Source organism: Molossus molossus, unplaced genomic scaffold (genome assembly GCF_014108415.1).
Source record: "Molossus molossus isolate mMolMol1 unplaced genomic scaffold, mMolMol1.p scaffold_m16_p_1, whole genome shotgun sequence".
NCBI lineage: Eukaryota > Metazoa > Chordata > Mammalia > Chiroptera > Molossidae > Molossus > Molossus molossus.
Window position 1 is genome coordinate 171,808,078 of NW_023425344.1, and position 19,806 is coordinate 171,827,883.

Consider the following 19,806-nt stretch of genomic DNA (forward strand, 5'->3'; position numbering starts at 1 on the left):
CCCTATTTCCTAGAACAGTGCCTGGCAGTACTATGTGCAAAAAGTGTTTATTGAATAAATGTAGGAAACAAAAAGAACAACTCACCTTCCTAAGGGAAGATAGTAATATCATAAACCCAAAATGAGGAAAACAAACATATCTCTTCACCAGAAGAAGAAAAATAGTGTCAATATTTCTGCGGCTTTTACTATCTCTGTCACTTCCACAGGTCAGACTAATGAGGGCTTTAGAGACTACTAATATCTCTGGGTTTGTGAGTGAGTTCATCCTCCTGGGCTTTCCCTGTCGCAGAGACATCCAGATCCTCCTCTTTGTGCTCTTCTCCTTCATTTACCTTCTGATCCTCCTGGGGAACATATCCATCATCTGAGTGGTATGGGCAAGCCAAAACTCCACACGCCCATGTACATCCTCCTGGCCAACTTCTCCTTCCTGGAGATCTGCTATGTCAGTTCTGATGTACCCAAAATGCTGACCAACATGATCTCTCAGAACAAGAGCATCTCCTACACTGGCTGCCTGCTCCAGTTCTACTTCTTCTTCTCCATGTGTGCTGCTGAATGCTTATTTCTGTCAGTGATGTCTTTTGATCGATTTCTTGCCATTTGTAGACCTTTGTACTATTCCACCATCATGACTCATCACCTATGTGCTCAGTTAGTGGTCTTCTGCTGGGCGGGTGGCTTTCTCTTGTTACTGACTCCTTTGATTCTAATATCTCAGGTGCCCTTCTGTGGTCCAAACACCATTGACCATTTTCTCTGTGATCTGGCACCTTTGTTGGCATTGTCCTATGCTCCAGTATCTGGAGTTTCTGATTTGTAGTATCATTAGCTCTCTCATCATCTTTCTCACTTTTCTGTATATCGTTGGCACTTACGTCTATGTGCTAAGTGTGGTGCTACAGGTACCCTCAGGCTCAGGAAGGCAGAAGGCTTTCTCTACTTGTGCCTCCCACCTTGTCGTGGTGTCTCTGTTCTATGGCTCAGTCATGGTGATGTATGTCAACCCAGGTTCTGGAGATTATCCTGGTATGCAGAAATTTGTAACGTTGTTCTATGCTTTGGCAACTCCATTTTAAATCCTCTTATCTACAACTTCTGGAACAAAGATATGAAGGATGCACTAAAAAAAATTCTGAATGTGTTATTGTAAGAAATCTCTAAAAGATTCAAGTCAAATTTAATATAATACATCATTAATATTTAAAAAGAAAAATATGGAAGATCATGAGATAAATAGAATGATGGTATTTTCCCCCTTGCATTTATTTTATTTTCATATATTAGAAAGATGATTTTAAAAATTTATTAGACTCAAGATTTTAGTCTTAGGACGTTATTACTCTTATGTTCTATATATGTCTATACTTAGATAGACTTCTTTAAAACATTTTTTTTTCTTTATTGCTTTTAGAGGGAGAGGAAGGGAGAGGGAGAGAGAGATAGAAACATCGATGAGAGAGAACATTGACTGGTTGCCTTTTGCATGACCCTCACTAGGAATTGGGCCCACAACCTAGGCATGTGCCCTGACCAGAAATCAAACTGGTGACCTCTTGGTGTATGGGTTGATGTTCATACCAGCCGGGCTAGATAGACTTCTTTATTTTGAAATACAACTTAATAAGATTTTCATATATTTCTCTATAATTGAGTTTCTAGTTTTTCTTTTGGTTTCTTTTACATGCTTCTTGATGTACTTCAACATTGTCAAATTCTACCTTTATCAAAGCTAGTTGTTCTTTGTTAGAGCATAGCAAATGTTGAATTATTGCAAACATACAAATGGTTAACTAACAATCCTTTAGATAACCAGATTTTTAAAATATCTTCAATATCAGGGACTATATTAAAACACTACTTTAAAAATATTTTAAAATTCTACATGTAGTTTTGAGAACCAACAAAGATCCTCAGTAGGGTTACTATACATATATTGAACAAGCAAATGCCCAAAATAACAAAAGCTAATATTAATAAAATGTAAATAATTCTTTTAAATCAATAAAAGTGAACACATCAATATAAAAATAAATAATTTTATTATGTAAGCTTATTTCACACTCTTTATCTTCATGTTTTATACTTTGATTTTATATTTAGGCCTCTCTCCACACCTTGAGATTATATATTTATGACATGTAAGATATAGAATTGAAAATATCTCTATTTGTGAATAGAAAATGTATACATTTATTGAAAGGGAAGGACAACCTGTCTTCAGAATAAATGGCAATTTCAGAATGGATAACTTATCACTTCTCCACAGAGGAAGGTGGTTGATGGAATTAACTTGCCACCAGCTGTCTTTCTCAATGAATGGTACCATACTGATGGTTCAGCATCAGTCTCTGCTGCTGACTGGCCTGTCACTTGTTAGTTACAATAACTAGATTAGCCTCTTGCTAAGAGGCCCAAGTTTTGGGTGTCATGCATGGCTCAAGCTACCATAGTGGTTCCTCCATCTGGGAACATATTGTGCAAGCATCTGGATGACATGAGAGAAGCTGCCTGGCATGTAGTATAAACCATTCTATTCACTTGGGGTTCAAGTTTACCCACTGTGGTGGGCATTGATACGAAGCATCAAGATTTGCACATTTTGTGTCCAATCCCACAGTTCCACCCACATGCCTCCTTCCTACCTCTAATTTTTCAATTTTGCTTTTTCCAGATCCCTGACTGACTAGAAAAGCCATTTATTAAAGCCCAAGAGCCAATTTATATCCTTACCTCAGGCCCCTTTTCTCTATGAACAACTGAGTTTACTATTTTCATCTGCATTTCAGAAGAACTTGGCCTCACCATCATCATTTAGAGTCAGCCACTGAGTTCAGCTGAACGCAGCAGCCATCTATTGTTGGCTCACATGAATATTGAGTCAACTCATACATGAACTAGGCCTGGGCCTCTTCCATTATTTACTGGTAGTTGGAAACCCCTGATGAGGCCACAGGTGTAAGCTAAGGAAGATGTGTTGGTACAGCAGAGGCAGGCGAAGTGTCCTCTGAATGTGCCTGGGCACATTCACTAACTGACCATTTCTAATGCATCATGACTTTGGCTATTCTTAACTGAATTTATGTGACAATATCCAGCTCATTCTGGGCAGCTCTGCTTGCATAGCCACTTCATTTCCCAGGGTGAGATGTTCAGTATTTTTCAACCAATGGAAATCAGGATATCCTTTGCAAACAATGAGTAGTTCTATGCAATAAAAAGCATGGCCTTGTTCTAAGACTCTAGGGAAGTACTCTACAAGTCTAATGATGCTTATCACATCCTATTCTTATCTATACAGCCTGAGCAGCAGGGTAACATGAACAGCAGCCTGAACCTATTGCAGAGATTTCTTTTTGCACCGGGTGTATTCAAAAATCAGCGGTCTTCCAAGTCAATCACTTGATTAATGTGTCAGAGCCCTATTAAACAAATTTGGTTTTATCTGCCTCTTAAATATCATGAGTCCCACCAAGTTCTGTGCCTCTTAGTAGCAGAGGTTGCAAAATATAAAAACGTATCTTTTATTTTAGAGGCGACATACTGACTTAATAATGGTTGCCCTGAGTTTGTCATTCTTTCTTAAATATGTCAAGGAAATAAAAATCACCCAATTCTAAGGCTTTTATAATTACCATTATCTCCATCCATTCAAATGCTAGAGCCATTTCATAGATAGTGCTTTCCCTTCTACCTGCGCCTGCTCCCAATTTACCACAGGTCAATGTCTTAGCAAGTACAATGTTCTTCTATGCTAGGGGTGATCTCCACCTGACTTATGCACTGGGGTCTTTGCTGCCATCTTCCCAGTATCTCATACTGAGGGTTCAGTTTCTAGGGCCACTTACATTATTAGTTGTGTTCATATGGGCTCTCTGGAAAGAAGAGCCTGAGACAAGGACTTGGATGCCAATGCTACATATGAGAGGTGACCTTAGAAAAATATAGAAGTAACAGAGAGAGTAAGAGGAGGAGGAAGAAAAGTCATTGTAGAAGGAGACTTGATTCTAAGGTCTCTGAAATGCAGAGGAAATGTCTCTCAGAAAGAAAATGTTCGACGCATTTATCCATCTGTTCTGACCCATACACTTCAGGGCTTCCCCTACATAACAGCTGTGGGGGAATCGGTAGCTTCTGAGAACCTCTGAGACAGAAATTTGAAAGATAAATGCTACTTTTCATGGGGGACACTGTTAGTATGAGTCAAAATTCATATGGTACTGTTCAGTATAGCTGTTGAGAAAAAGAGAAGCTCACTAATTGCACCTGCTACGGTAACCTTCTGGTTTCACAATAACTTACTAGTTGTGCGACATCAGGGAAATTGCTAAATCTCACTAAAACTGTTAGCTTTCTAATTTATTAACATGGCATTGATAATAACCTGCTCCAGAAGTTTGTTGTATATAATAAATACAGTGACTGTCCTCAAAACATATTTAGTAGAATAAGAGTCCCATGAGGTGATTTGGGGGAAAGGAAGTTATCCTGTCAAAACTGGATAAAGGTCCATTCTAATATCTATTTTGGGGAATCATAATGCTTATATTTTTGAAGTCTTCATGAACACAATGTACTTCATTACTTGCTTTATTTAAATATAGGACTTTAGCATGGCCAGTGTGGCTCAGTGGTTGAGCATTGACCCATGTACCAAGAAGTCGCTGGTTTGATTTCTGGTCAGAGCACATGCCCAGGTTGTGGGCCCCATCCCCAGTGGAGGGCATGCAAGAGGTGACCAATTGATGTTCTCTCTCATCGATGTTTCTATCTCTCTCTCTTTCTCCCTTCCTCTCTCTCTAAAATCAACAAAGGGAGAAAAAGAAAAGATTAAAATAAATAAATAAATATAGGACTTAAAAAAAATTGAGCAGACTAATTTTTTTTCTTTCCTGTTAGCTCCATATGGATTATTCCTAGAAAAACATGTTGGAACACTTGGAGATAGTTTATATAAGGGATTTATCTCAGTGACTATCAGGTGATAAATGCTCAAACAGTAGTGCATATATTAAAATAAATTAAGTAAGCTGCAAGGCTGTCTTCTATGTGTGGGGGTAAGAATTTGTTATATGGTTTGGTCCTTACCGGTGTGGCTCAGAGGTTAGAGCATCGGCCTGTGGACCTGAGGGACCCAGGTTCAGCTTCTGCTAAGGGCACGTACCTTGGTTGCAGTTTGTCCCCAGGCCTGGTTGGGGTTGTGTGGGTGGTGACCAGTCGATGTGTCTTTCTCACATTGATGTTTCTCTCTCTCTCTTCCTCCCTCTTTCCCTCCCGCTCTATCTGAAGATAAATGCAAAAATGTCCTCAGGTGAGAATTAGAAAAAAAGAATTTATTATACGATTTGAAAAAATTATAACTTTTTTACTCTATTTTGATTGTTGACACTATTACAGATACCCCCATTTCTCTCACTTTGCCCTTCTCCCACCTGCCTTCACCCCACCTTCCCTCTGGCCGTCACTCCACTGTTGTCTGGTTGAGGGGAGTGTGTGAGAGAAATTATGACGACAACAATCATCTATTGAGTAAGGCAGACTTTTGTTTGTATCCTTAAATAGCTCATCTCCTAAAATGAATTAGACAAATTTGAAGTTCAAATTTTGTTATCACTCTATTCTTCATTTATAAAGTCCTGAATTCACCAACTTAAGTTGGATTTCATTCCATTAAGTGTCAGCAACCTGAAATATGAGGTGGTCCCTCTGGAATATGGAAAGCCTGAGATGTAAGGAGCCTAGTTAATTATTATCTCAGTGCTGGCTACAGGTGCAGAAACCACACTGTCAGAAACAATCAACAGTATATTTTATTAATCATCATACATTTTCATCTCTTTTCCAAATCTGCTCAAAAAAATCAATGACTATTGAATGAATGAATCATAAGCTTCAAGGAACAGCATAATGAAAACAATCAGGAAAAGAGCATCTTATGCTTATATTAAAGATATTTTGGATGAAGTTTTGCTCCTGTAAATAATTTGTCCAAGCAATTGTTTGTCCATTCAGTTTGCTTTACTTCTCTGAAATAGAATATACTTCTCTTTTGTCATGAAATTCCCAGAAATCCGCCTTTTTAAAGTCCAAACAACCTCAAATCCTTGATTCTTCCCTAAAAGACGTTTAATTACATTGCACTTCACTTTGTGGAATTAATGACTTCCTGAAGACAGTAAATGTAGCTCTGTGAACTGCATCTTATTTCCCTATTGCCTTTCATTACATTTTAGAGAGTTATCCCAAACAAACAGATGGCCAATAGTGAAAGTAAAATGTATACTCAAACTAACAATTGTGATTATATATTTTAAAGAATAGAAGATCTTGCCCTGGCCGGTTTGGCTCAGCGGTTGGAGTGTCGGCCTGCGGTACAGAGAGACCCGGGTTCGGTTCCCGCTAAGGGCACGTACCTCGGTTGCAGTTTGTCCCCGGCCCTGGTTGGTCGTGCGGGTGGCAGCCACTCGATGTGTCCCTTCACATCGATGTTTCTCTCTCTCTCTCTCTTCCTCTCTCTCCCTCCCGCTCTATCTGAACAAAAAATAGAAAAATGTCCTCGGGTGAGGATTAAAAAAAAAAAATAATAATAAAGAACAGAAGATCTTTAGAAACATTTTATGAAAAATTTTTTAAATATGTTTTTTAAATTTTTTTATTAATTTATTTTTGTTACATATGTTTCCCTCCCCCCCATTGACATCCTCGTCCCCCCACCCCCCACCTGTCCCAGCTTTGTTGTCTATGTCCATCGGTGAGAAAGACAAATATCACATGATCTCACTTAAAAAATGTATTTATTGATTTTTTTTTAGAAAGAGAGGAAGGGAGAGAGAGAGACAGAGGAACATCGATGTGAGAGAGAAACATTGATCAGCTGCCTCCTGCGTGCCCCCTAGTGGGGATTAAGCTTGAAATCCGGGCATGTGCCTTGACCAGGAATCAAACTGGGATCTCTCAGTCCATGGGACAACACTCAATCAACTGATACACAGTGGCCAGGCTAGAGACATTTTAAATAATAAAATATGTCATACTGCAAAAATACTGAAACAAAGTATGGTCCTAAGACCTTCATTTAACACTGGAGTTGCAGCAATGGAGTTAGGTCCTGACTAATGCCTGACCCTTTACATTTAGCATCTATCTTTATCCTATTTTAGGTAAACAATAGCCATTAAATTCCTAATTTTTATTTTGGGTGCGCTCTAATCTACTGAAGTCAGTCCTCTGTATCCACAGGTTCCACATCTATGGATTCAATCAACTGCAGATTGAAAATAATCAGGAAAAAGTTACATTATTGCTGAGGTGTATTATGTAGTTAGGCCTATGATGGTTGCATCTGTACTGAAGGTGTATAGACTTTTTTTTCTTATTATTTCCTAAACAATACAGTATAACAACTATTTACATAACATTTACATTGTATTAGGTATTTCAGATATGCACTACTGAACGACAGGATACATTCTGAGATATGTCATTAGGCAATTTTGTTGTGCAAACATCATAGAGTGCACTCACATGAACCTACACAGTGTAACCTATTACATACATATACTATATGGTCTAGCCTATTGCTCTAGGCTTCAAGCCTGTACAGCATGTACAAAACAACATGAGAGTAAATCAAGCACAAGAGAAAATGGTTCAATCAAGAGACATGGTAAACAGATGTAGGCTGCTGCTGGCGCAACGCAACTTACTGTTTACAGTGAACTTTTTCTAAGCAGAAATGGTACATCCTAAAGCAATGTTAAGTACAATATAGTAAGTACATAAACCAGTAGCATAGTCATTTAATATCTTTATCAAGTATTATGTACTGTACATAATTGCATGTGCTGTACTTTTATATGACTGGCAGTGCAGTAGGTCTGTTTACACTACATCACCAAAACATGTGAGTAATGCATTTTGCTATGACACTGCATTAGCTATGATGACACTAGGTAATAGGTATTTTTCAGCTCATTATAGTTTTATGGGACCACCATCATATATGCAATCCATTATTGACTAAAATGTTGTTATGTGGCATATGACTATATAGGTAATCTAGAGCTTATTTAAAGTATATGAGAGGATATACATAGGTTATATGAAAATACTACACTGTTTTATATAAGGGACTTGAACGTCCATGGATTTTGGGAGGAGGTGGGAAAGATGGGTCCTAGAACCAATTCTCCTCAGATACTGAAGGACGACTGTACTCAATATCCAGCTAGAGCTATTAATTTGTTTCTTAAAATCCTTAGAGTGAAAATATATATCATTCTTTGCAAGGTTGGACTTATTTCATACAGAAATCCTTTCTTTTAGTCAGTAACTCTCAGTGGAAGAGAATTTGCTTACAGTGTGGATCCCAAAACAAGTTTATAACCTACGCTGCATCCTTATTTGTTGCTCCAATTTTTAAATACAAAGCTTATTTATACTTCCTTTAAAAAACTCAGTTATATATAAAGAATTTAATTTTCCTAAGACAATTTTATTTCTTAAATAAGACTAACCCATTATGTAGTGAGTGATATTTAAAATGACAATGGGCTTTATTGTTCCCTAACCGAAATTATTGAATTCTCTAGGAAATGATCTTGCTTATATCTTATTAAATCAGGTTGTGATATAACTTGCTTTACTATTACTTCTGATTTATGTTTTATGAACAGAAATTTCAGTCCCAAAGACTTTCCTCAGGGCAGCCTTCATCTCCTTGTTCCTGAGGCTATAAATCAGAGGATTGCAGAGAGGTGTTATCACAGAGTAAAATAAGCTCACAATTTTCTGCACTTTCACTGGGTGTCCAGATCCAGGACTAACATACATCACCATAACAGAGCCAAAAAACAGGACCACCACAGCCAGATGAGAAGCACAAGTGGAGAAAGCCTTGTGTTTACTTGCTGCTGAGGGCATTCTTAGCACAGCCAGAATCACCAGAGCATAGGAGCAGAGGATAAAGAGGAATGTACCAATCATGAAAACAGCATTGAAAGTAGAGTAAATGGACTGTGTTGTGGTGTCTTCTGAACAGGACAGCATCATCAATGGGACAGGATCACAGATGAAATGATTGATGGTATTTGGGCCACAATAGGGCAACTGTGAAATGAGAAGAACTGGGGTTAGGAAGAGAACGAACCCACAGGACCATCCAAAGATGATGAGACTGGTGTATAGCTGTTTAGTCATGATGAGTGGGTAATGCAGAGGACGGCAGATGGCTAGGTACCTGTCAAAAGCCATGATGCAGAGGAAGAAGCCCTCATCACACCCTAAAGAGAAGAAGAAGTAGAACTGTGCAAAACAACTCACAAAGGAGATGGACTTGCTTGTGGAGAGGAAGTTGGCCAACATGTTAGGGGTGGTTGTGGTAACGTAACATATTTCCAGGAAAGAAAAATTCCCCAAGAGGATGTACATGGGGGTGTGAAGGTGCTGGTCCCACCACACGGCACCGGCAATGGCAGCATTCCCCATCAGGGTCAAGGTATAGGCTACTGAGAAGAGTCCAAAATAGAGGAGCTGCATTTCTGGGCTCGAGGGAAAGCCCAAGAGGATAAAGTGACTCACAGAGTTGGTGGTTTCTCTGCCGGACACATTCATTAGTCTGGAAGACATGGAGATGACATTGTTATTGTACTTTAATGAAGTATGCTGGTTCTTCCTGAAAACACCAAATTTCTTTTATAAACAATGAGGTTTATGTTAAAACAACAAAACTGTGATCATCACAACTTATTCCCAAGAGTATGAATTCATTTTGATAAGATACCAATAAGTAAAAACATGGCTTGGTGCAATCATTAAACCAGGTCAGGATACTGGATTACACATGAGTACTAAACTTGTAATTTTGAGTATGTCACTTATCTTCTATTTGTCTATTTCCTCATTTCTTTACCATATAGATTATAGTACATTCAAATCTATGTATACTAAATTTCTCTCTAAAACATTATACAAAAGTAATTTATTATAATTAGTAATATTTATAATACTATCAAATAAAATGCTACTTATCTTAAGACATTTCAAAAGGTTCGGTCTCACTGAGATACAGTAAAAGGGCATAGAGAATACTCCTTTTTGTGCTTGTTAATGTTATTGTAAAGTGATAACCCAAAGGCCCTCTCTGGGTCCAGCATAGATGGTATATTATATATTGGGTATACGTGACATGCTTTCTCTGTATTTAGCTGTTGGATTCAGCTCCACATCATGAGGAAGAGCCCTCCACTTTGGCACCTAAATTTGCTGGTTGAAAATTTTGAAGCAGTCTCTTGTGAATGTGAGAACTGGGGCATCTGGTTTAGGGATAGCACTGCTCTGAGTGACTGGAATACTGAATGTGACTTGAGGTAGCCAATGTTTCAAAAAATGTTGTGAAGTTGAGAAAAACTTTTTAATTTGTGTGCATGGCATTTCTGTCTTACTTTCATAGCTGCTTTCAATGTTTGGTCTTTTTTTCTCTTTTTTACATATACCACTGGTACATTTTTACATCCATTCTAGGCATTTTCTTCTGAGACAACCTTGAAACATGAAACGTCTTGCTTCACTCTTTCCTGCTCTGCCCTTGCTCCCAGTTTGTTGTTACTCAATCAAAGCTTTTGTACATCTTGTTTCCTCAGAAGCCTACTCTTGGCTATCATGTTTGGGAGGAACTGCTGTTTATGTATTGTCATTACTCTTGTAACTATGTAGATTGTAGCAAATCTGAATGCAACATAGTAGTCAGTCTATTTGTTTCTCGTAGCAATGACATCATATCAGGTGGCAATATAGAGCAGGCACCAGAATTTCATAGGAGGTGTGTGTGTGTGTGTGTGTGTGTGTATTTTGTCCTGGAAGACATAGATTCCCCCTTGATCTGTTGTGATGGTGGAGTAAGATTTAAAAAATTATTGAGGATTTTTTTTTTTTATCCTCACCCGAGGACATTTTTCCATTTTCTTTTTTGTTCAGACAGAGTGGGAGGGAGATAGAGAAAGAGAGAGAAACATCGACGTGAAAGGGACACATCGAGTGGCTGCCACCCGCACGACCAACCAGGGCCGGGGACAAACTGCAACCGAAGTACGTGCCCTTAGCGGGAACCGAACCCGGGTCTATCAGGACCGCAGGCCGACACTCCAACCGCTGAGCCAAACCGGCCAGGGCGAGGATGTTTTTTATTGTGAATAATTGTATGATTTTTCTCAGCTGAGGTTATTGTAAGTATCTGAAAAAGAATAAACGTCATCTTGTCCAGAGACAGCAAGCTATGGAGCTAGTGAATCTTGGCCATTTGCTAGGTTTGAAAAGTGGAGTGCCTTTAACTTAAGAACATATAAATTGTGTTTAAATACACATAGTGAGTACAAAATATACAGAAGCAAAGAGAAAAAGCATAATATTAATATTAATATAAGAGACAATTGATATGTTTTAAAAATACCTTAACTGATGGGATGCCCACAAATTATTCTGCTGCTTTGATTGAAGAAAAAGCCCACTTAGTTGCCACACAGGTTTTAGTTGTTATCTTCATAACTCATTTGATTGGATTTTTAAACTCATTTAATTTTTGTCTTTCACACTCTGATCCATGTTCTGATACCTTGTTGTACCCTACTCTAAGCATTCTTAGTCATTTTCACTGATAATTGAACCCTATCAGCTGTATATCAAAATAGTGTCAATACTCACCCTGCTTTGGTCTCTTGTTACAGTATTTCTTGGGAGTACAAACTGTATAAAGTCACAATCCAGAGAAGATCCTGTAAATGTAAAAAACAAAAAGCATACAGATACTGAATAGTCTTGCCATTTAAGGAAGAGCTACTTCACATAACACCAAGACACATGAAATTAGTGCTACATTTAATTAAGAGCAATATATGTGTTGGAGAGGTATGATATAAAAGTGGCAGCAAAAATTTGTCATATTTTTTATTTAACAAGTAACAAAATTGATTATAATATTGATAATAAATCCACCTCCAGAAATTTATCAGTTACACATTTCCACACAAAATCCCCAGACCTCTTTGTAAACAATATTCATTAATATGCAATAATCTCAACATTAAAAAGTTTTAATTAAAAAATAAAAAGGATAAGAAAGCTATATAAATGTATTAAACCAAGATTTGGAGAAACAAGAGAAAAACTAATATTTTCAAATTTTTCTGTCTGAATTTGATCTTAACCCAGATATTTACATTTTCAGAGCAAGAAGAAAGCACTTTCCAGTAAATCCATTTATGCAGAAAAGTCAGTTTTTGTAATAGGGTATGCAAAGTTTTAACTTACTCCTTGGATATGTGCTGAGAAGAAAAGTCAGAGACAGGAAATAAAATGTTACCCAACAGAGTGAAAAGCATGTGAGAGACTTCTGGAGAATTGAATGATCTAGTTTGTAACCTTCCATGAGTTGCAAAGAGTAAATGAAAAAAATTTTTCTCCCCATATTGAAAACTCATATTTATGGTAAAGACGAAAGACCAGATGAAGGTATCATCTAAATGTATTTCCTCATTATGGCCTTTTGAGACTCGGGACCCTCTCCACTGATATTTTTAAAGTAATTGTTCAACAGATAAGATAGTTTTAAAATTTTATTTAATTACAATGAAATCTCAGCCCTGCTATTCCTTGAGGAATAATGCATGTACACAACTAGGCTCTTCTCTTCTCTTGTGCTTCTACTAACCAGGCATTGCCAAAGGTTTCTAGGGAATAATTAAATAGGAATAGTTTGTTTTAGTAGTTACAATAAAAAGATGTACAATTAGATTTCCTGTTTTTATTTTGAAGAAAGAGAAACAATTCTTTACCAATTAATATGACCAGATATGTTATTTAGAGACATTTCATTTGCAATTTTATGATAACCGTTAGAAAAATGATATTTTAAGTGCTCAGACTGCTGTAGGTTTTTTCAATGTTTATAGAGTGCTTAACAGACACTAAGGACAGAGCAGAGCAAACAAAATAGAAAAAAAATCCTGTTTACCTAGAACAATTCAATCAGGGGTGAGGAGCAACAGAAAATAAATACAATCAGCAAATGAATACATGAATTATATGTGTTTTTTCTTTGAGGAAAATGAAGCATAGCAGTGGGATGGACTGGAAATGGGCAGGACTTGGACTTTTAAATAACCTAACAGATAGTAACGTTTGAGCAGAGTCTTGAAAAGATAAGGGAACAAACCAAGAGGATTTCAAGAGGGGTCAAAGGCAGAAGGAACAGCTAATGCTAGGAGCAAGAGGTAGGAGGGTGTCTGTCGTGGCAGGAGGAGAAAAGGGAGGCCGTTGTGCTGGGGTAGTGTAAACCAGGAGAATGCCCCCGTCTGGTACTCAGTCCATCATTCACATTTCTTCTTTGTATAACATATGTACTTCATCGTACTCTTTTTTTATTTAAAAGTTTTTTAAAAAAGATTTATTGAGATATAATAGACATATAACAATTTGTACAATGTATTTGATACAAATTAATATGTACAATGTATTTGATACAAATATATATCGCAAAATAATTACCACCATAACATTAGCTAACACCTCCATCACCTCACAGAATTACCATTTCTCTTTTGTGGTGAGATATTTAAGAGGTACTCTTTTAGCAACTTTAAGTATATAATATAGTGTTGATAATAATCACCATGATATAATTATATGCCCCAAACATTCATTTTATAACTGAAAGTTTGTATGTTTTGACAAACATTGCCCCATTTCTCATACCCCACACCTCCTGGCAACCACAAATCTGTTCTCTTTCTATTAATTCTATTTTTTTAGATTCTACAAACAAAAGTAGTATCATTCAATATTTGTCTCTCTCTGACTTATTTTACTTAGCATAATGCCTGCAAGGTTCATCTGTGTTGTCACAAATGGCAGGATTTCCTTCTTATGGCTGAATAATATTCTGTTCTATGTATATAGAACATTTTTATCCACTCATCTGTAGATAGACACAGGTTATTTCCACATCATGGCCATTGTGAATACTGCTGCAATGAAGGGATGCATATATTTTTAGACTCTGTTTTGTTTATTTCTGCTCTTATCTTTATTCTTTCTTTCTTTCTATTCACTTTGGGCTTTGTTTATTGTTTTTGTTTGTTTGTTTGTTTTTGTTTTTTTTTGGTGTAAGGTAAGATTATTTATTTGAGATTTTTCCTGTTTCTTGAGGTAAGCATGTAATGCTATGAATTTCCCTCTAAGGACTGCTTTTGCTGTGTCTATAGAGTTTTGATCATTGTGTTTGCATTTTCAGTCGTCTCAACATGTTATGTAACTTCCATGTGTTGTGAGATTTTCAGTTTTTTTCTTGCGCTTGATTTCTAATTTCTTACCATTGTGGTTGGAGAAGATGCTTGATATGTTTTCCATCTTATTTAATTTTTTGAGACTTGCTTTGTGTTCTAACATGTGGTTTGTCCTGGAAAATACGCCATTTGCACTTTAAAAATGTATATTCTGCTGCTTTGGAGTGAAATGCTCTAAAAATATTAATTAAATCCATCTGATCTGTTGCAGTGAGGGTCTGCGAAATGAACAAAAGACACAAACACACACAAAGACAGACAAGACTGCAGCAGCCCCGAAGTCCTGCAGCTGTTTATTTTTATAGCCAAAGAGGTTGCCATGGTCCCAGTTCCTTTCAAGATAACTAATCTAACTATTTCCCCTGCTAGTTCTTCTTGCACAAACCAACCCCTGCTCAAAGGTCAGTGCTGCCCTTAAGAATATTTCATCCTTCCTGTTTGCAGGCAAGGAGGAGCGTGCCTGTGTGCAGGCAAGGAGGAGCGTGCCTGTGTGCAGGACACGCTCTGAATTGTTCTTAAGGACTGAGCAGCACTCCAAGGCATCTGTGTGCAGAATATCGTTGTTAACCTTTGGGTGAGTCCATCCATGTGCGGAATAAACTCACATACATTCTACACTGGTCCTGTATGTAATTTAAGGCCTCTGTTTTCTTGTCAATTTTCTGACTGGAAGATATGTCTATTGTTGTCAGTGGGGTGTTAAAATCTCCTATTATGGCTGTATTACTGTCGATCTCTCCCTTTATATTCATCAAGATTTGCTTTATATATTTGTGTGCTCCTATATTGGGTGCATAAATGTTTACAAGGGTGATATCCTCACATAGGGTGGATCTTTTATCATTATGTAATGTCCCTTTTTTCTTTTACTATAGCCTTTTTTTTTTTTTTTAACTTATCTTTATTGTTGAATGTACTACAAATGTTCCTCCTTTTTTACCCCCATTTACCCCCTTCTTTCTGCTCCCACCCTCCTCCTGCCTTCCCCACACTATTGTCTGTGTCCACTGGTTATGTATATATACATATAAGTTCTTTGGTTTATCTCTTCTTGCCCTCCTCCCCCCTTCCCTTTGAGGTTCATCAGTCTAACAACAAATTTGTACTTCTTAATTCCTTCATCTTTTTCACCCATCTCCCCAGCCTCCTCCCATCTGGCAAGCAACAAAAAGTTCTCTGTATCTATGAGTCTGTTTCTGTTCTGCTTGCTCATTTAGTTCGTAGATTCAATTGTTGATAGATATATATTAAATGCCATTTTATTGTTCATATTTTTGTTCTTCTCCTTCAAGAAAATCCTTCAACATTTCATATAATACTGGATAGGTGGTGATGAAATCCTTTAGCTTTTTCTCATCTGGGAAACTCTTTATATTACCATTGACTCTAAATGATAGTTTTGTAGGGTAGAGTAATCTTGGTTGTAGGTCCTTGCTTTTCATCACTTCAAATATTTCTTGCCACTCCCTTTTGGCCTGCAAAGTTTCTTTTGATAAATCAGCTGACAGTCTAATGGGAACTCCCTTGTAGGCAACAAACTGCTTTTCTTCTGCTGCTTTTAAGATTCTCTCTTTATCTTTAACCTTTGGTATTTTGATGATGATGTGTCTTAGTGTGGACCTCTTTGGGTTCATCTTGTTCAGAATTTTCTGTGATTCCTGGACTTGTATGTCTGTTTCTGTCACCAAGTTAGAGAAGTTTTGTCATTATTTTTCAAGTAGATTTTCAATTTCTTGCTTTCTCTCTTCTTTTTGTACCCCCATGTTGCGAATGTTGATACGCTTGATGTTGGATCAGAGGCTCTTTACACTATCCTCATTTTTTTGGGATTCTTTTTTTTTTCCTGCTCTTATTGGGTGTTTTTAGCTTCCTTATATTCCAAGTGTTATAACCAGTACTTCTTAATTCCTTATAAGCAGTGTTTTGAACTCTGCATCTGATTGATTGTTTATCTCCATTTTGTTTAGTTCCTTGGCTTTACCTACTCTACTATTGATTACCTGTAAATTATTTGTCATTTCAGTCAGTGCATCTTTCATTTCTGACTGGTTCTCACTAAATTCCTTGGCGTTCTCCTTAACTTCCTTGAAGTTCTCACTAAGTTCCTTGAGCATCCTTATAACCAGTGTTTTGAACTCTGCATCTGATTGATTGTTTATCTCCATTTTGTTTAGTTCCTTTCCTGGAGTTTTGTTCTTTTCTTTCTTTTGGGACATGTTTCTTTTTGTCCTCATTTTGGCTGCTTCCCTGTGTTTGTTTCTATGTATTAGGTAGAGTTGCTATATTACCTAGGCTTCATAGGGTGACCTATTATTGCAGGTATCCTGTAGGATCCAGTGGCACAGCCTCCACGATCACCTCAGCTGGGCCCTCAAAGTGCAACCCTCATTTGGACTGTACACCCTTCTGTTGTAATTGAGTCTTGATTGCTGTTGGCACATCAGTGGGAGGGATTTACTCAGGCTGATCAGTTGCAAGGACTGGCTGTGCCCATTGACCACTGGCCTTTGACTACCTCAGAGGATCAGTGTGTAGGGGCCCAGCACACAGAGCAAGACATATTTCAGCAGGCTCTGGTACCCACTGAGAGCACTCGTTGAATGTGTCACTTATGGAGGTGGTTGCTTGGCAGTGTTTCAGTGTGATCTGAAGCTGTCCACTAGGTGTGCTGGCTCTGAGGCAAGGTCAGTCACTGCCTGTGTTCTGTCTGGGGCCACCTAGCATAAGCTACAAAGTGATCTGCTGGTGGTTGCTTCTTGTGCTGGGCTTGGAGGTGCCCAGGAAAGGCCGAGTTGTGAACCTAGGTTGGCTGCTTCTAGTGCCAGGCCCAGGGCCACTTCATAAAGATATGGGGCTTGCTGAGACCAGATACTTCTTGTTAGAGATTTTAGGAAAATCTGAAGCAGGATCCAAGACAGGCCAATTCTATGGTAAGGCTATTGGAACCAGATTGGGTGGGCCCAAAAATTGGTTGGGGCAGGGCCTCAGGGAATCACCAGGGAAGGGCAAACAGTTTAAGCCAGATTGCTGGAGTCCCAGATATGGGGGCCATCTGCTCCCACAGAGAAGGGCTTACGAAAGGGACAATGGTCTCCACCAGCACATCTCTCCAGGAGAAAGCTGCCCCTCCAGCTCTTGCCCCAATACCAAACAACTCAGTTCTTCCCTGTATGTCTCTGGTGCCTTTCAAGCTGCCTCCCTCATGCTGGAGCCTGGAGGGTGCGAGTCCAAATAAGTCTGTGCACAGGCCCTTTAAGAGAAGCTGCCTGGGCCTCTAGAAGCTTCAGCCTCCCTCAACCTCAGTTCCTGCTGGTTTTTACCTCCAGAAGTTATGGGACTTTTCTTCCTGGCACTGGAACCCTGAGCTGGGCGCCTGGTGGGGGATGGGGACCCCCTCACTTCTCAGGGAGGACCTTCACAGCTGAGTATCCCTCCTCATTTTTATCCACCACACGTAGGTATGGGACCAGCCTATCCACCTCCGCCCCTCATACCTGTCTCCATGTGGCTGCTTCTTTAATTTTGTAGTTGTAGGACTTCCATTCAGCTCGATTTCAAGTGGTTCTGAATAATGGCATGCTGTAGTTTAGTTGTAATTTTGATATGGTTGTGGAAGAAGGTGATACTGCATTTACCTATGCTGCCATCTTGACCAGATGTTATAGTCTTTGTTTTATTTTTTATTATTATTTTTTTTTACCCTCACCTGAGGACATTTTTTCTATTTTTTGTTCAGATAGAGTGGGAGGGAGGGAGGGAGGGAGGGAGGGGGAGAGAGAGAGAGAGAAAGAGAGAGAGAGAGAGAGAGAGAGAGAGATCGACGTGAAAGGGACACGTCGAGTGGTTGCCACCCACATGACCCAAGCAGGGCCGGGGACAAACTGCAACCGAGGTACATGCCCTTAGTGGGAACCGAACCCAGGTCTCTCAGGACCGCAGGTCAACGCTCTAACTGCTGAGCCAAACCGGCCAGGGCATAGCCTTTGTTTTAAAGTCTATTTTGTCTAAGTATTGCTACCCCAGCTTTTTTTTTTTTTCATTTACTTTTTCATAAATATATTTTTCCATCCGTTTACTTTCAGTCTGTGTGTGTCTTTTCTTCTGAGCTGGGTATCTTGTGAACAGCATAGGTATGGATCTTGTTTCCTTATTATTTCAGCAACCCTCTGTTTGTTTTTTCTATTGAATATATTAGGGTGACACTGATTAAGAAAATTATACAGTTCCAGGTGCACAATTTCACATCATCTGCATACTGTATTGTGTGTACACTACACCAAGTCAAGTCTTCTTTCATCACCATTTATTCCCCCATACCCTCCTTCACTTTTCCCCAGCCACCCTCCCCTGGCAATCATCACTCTGCTGTCCATGTCTAAGAGTTTTTCTCTTCCACTGTTTTTTTTTTTTTTTTCTCCCTCCCTCCATTCCCCAACCCAGTTCCCCACACTACCTCTCCAACAGCTGTCAGCCTACTCTTTACCCTATGTCACAGAATTTTATTTTACTTTTTCCATCACCATTTATCCCTTCTATGCCCTCTTCCACCTCCACCAACCTCCCTACCCCTACCACAATCACCACACTATTGTCAATGAGTTCTCATGTCCTCTTTTTTTCCTTTTTGCTCAATCAGTCCCTTCACCCCTCACCCCCACCACCTCCTGAGCTATGTGCCTGCTCTCTATGAATCTGTTTCTATTTTGCTTGGTTGTTCAGTTTGTTTATTAAGTTCCACATATGAGTGAAATCATATGGTATTTGTCTTTCTCTGACTGGCTTATTTCACTTAGCATAATGTTCTCCAGGTCCATCCATACTGTCACATAAGGTAAAATTTTCTTCCTTTTTATAGCTGCATAGTATTCCATTGTGTAAATGTACCACAGCTTTCTTAATCACTCATCTACTGATGGACACTTGGGCTGCTTTCTAATTTTGGCTATTGTAAATAATGCTGCAATGAACATAGGGGTACATATGTTCTTTCAAATTAGTGTTTTGGGGTGATTTTTTCTTTTTTCTTTTGGATAAATTTCCAGATGTGGAATTGCTGGGTCATAAGGCAGTTCCATTTTTTTTTTTTTTTTTTTTTATTTTGAGGTAACTCCATACTGTTTTTCACAGAGGCTGTACTAATCTGCAGTCCCACAAACAGTGCACAAGAATTCTCTTTTCTCCACATTCTTGCCAAGACTTGTTTATTGATTTATTGATGATAGTCATTCTGTCAGGTGTGAGATGATATCTCATTGTGGTTTTAATTTTCATTTCTCTGATGATTAGTGCTGTTGAGCATCTTTTCATATGTCTATTGGCCATCTGTATGTCCTCTTTGGAAAAGTGTTTATTCAGGTCTTTTGCCCATTTTTCAATTGGATTGTTTGTTTTTATTGGTGTTGAGTTTTACAAATTCTTTATAAATTTTGGATATTAATCCCTTATCAGATGCATCATTGGTGAATAT

At 38.4% G+C, this 19,806-nt stretch overlaps 1 protein-coding gene and 1 pseudogene across 1 annotated transcript; one reads left to right on the plus strand and one right to left on the minus strand.

Moving 5' to 3' along the window:
* Window positions 1-218: 218 nt before the first annotated feature.
* Window positions 219-1,156, plus strand: LOC118619592 (annotated as a pseudogene).
* Window positions 1,157-8,604: 7,448 nt separating this feature from the next.
* Window positions 8,605-9,630, minus strand: LOC118641395 (olfactory receptor 11G2-like). Its single transcript, XM_036278564.1, has one exon. The coding sequence runs from the start codon at window positions 9,628-9,630 to the stop codon at window positions 8,662-8,664; it is 969 nt and encodes a 322-aa protein (XP_036134457.1). The 3' UTR covers window positions 8,605-8,661.
* Window positions 9,631-19,806: the final 10,176 nt, after the last annotated feature.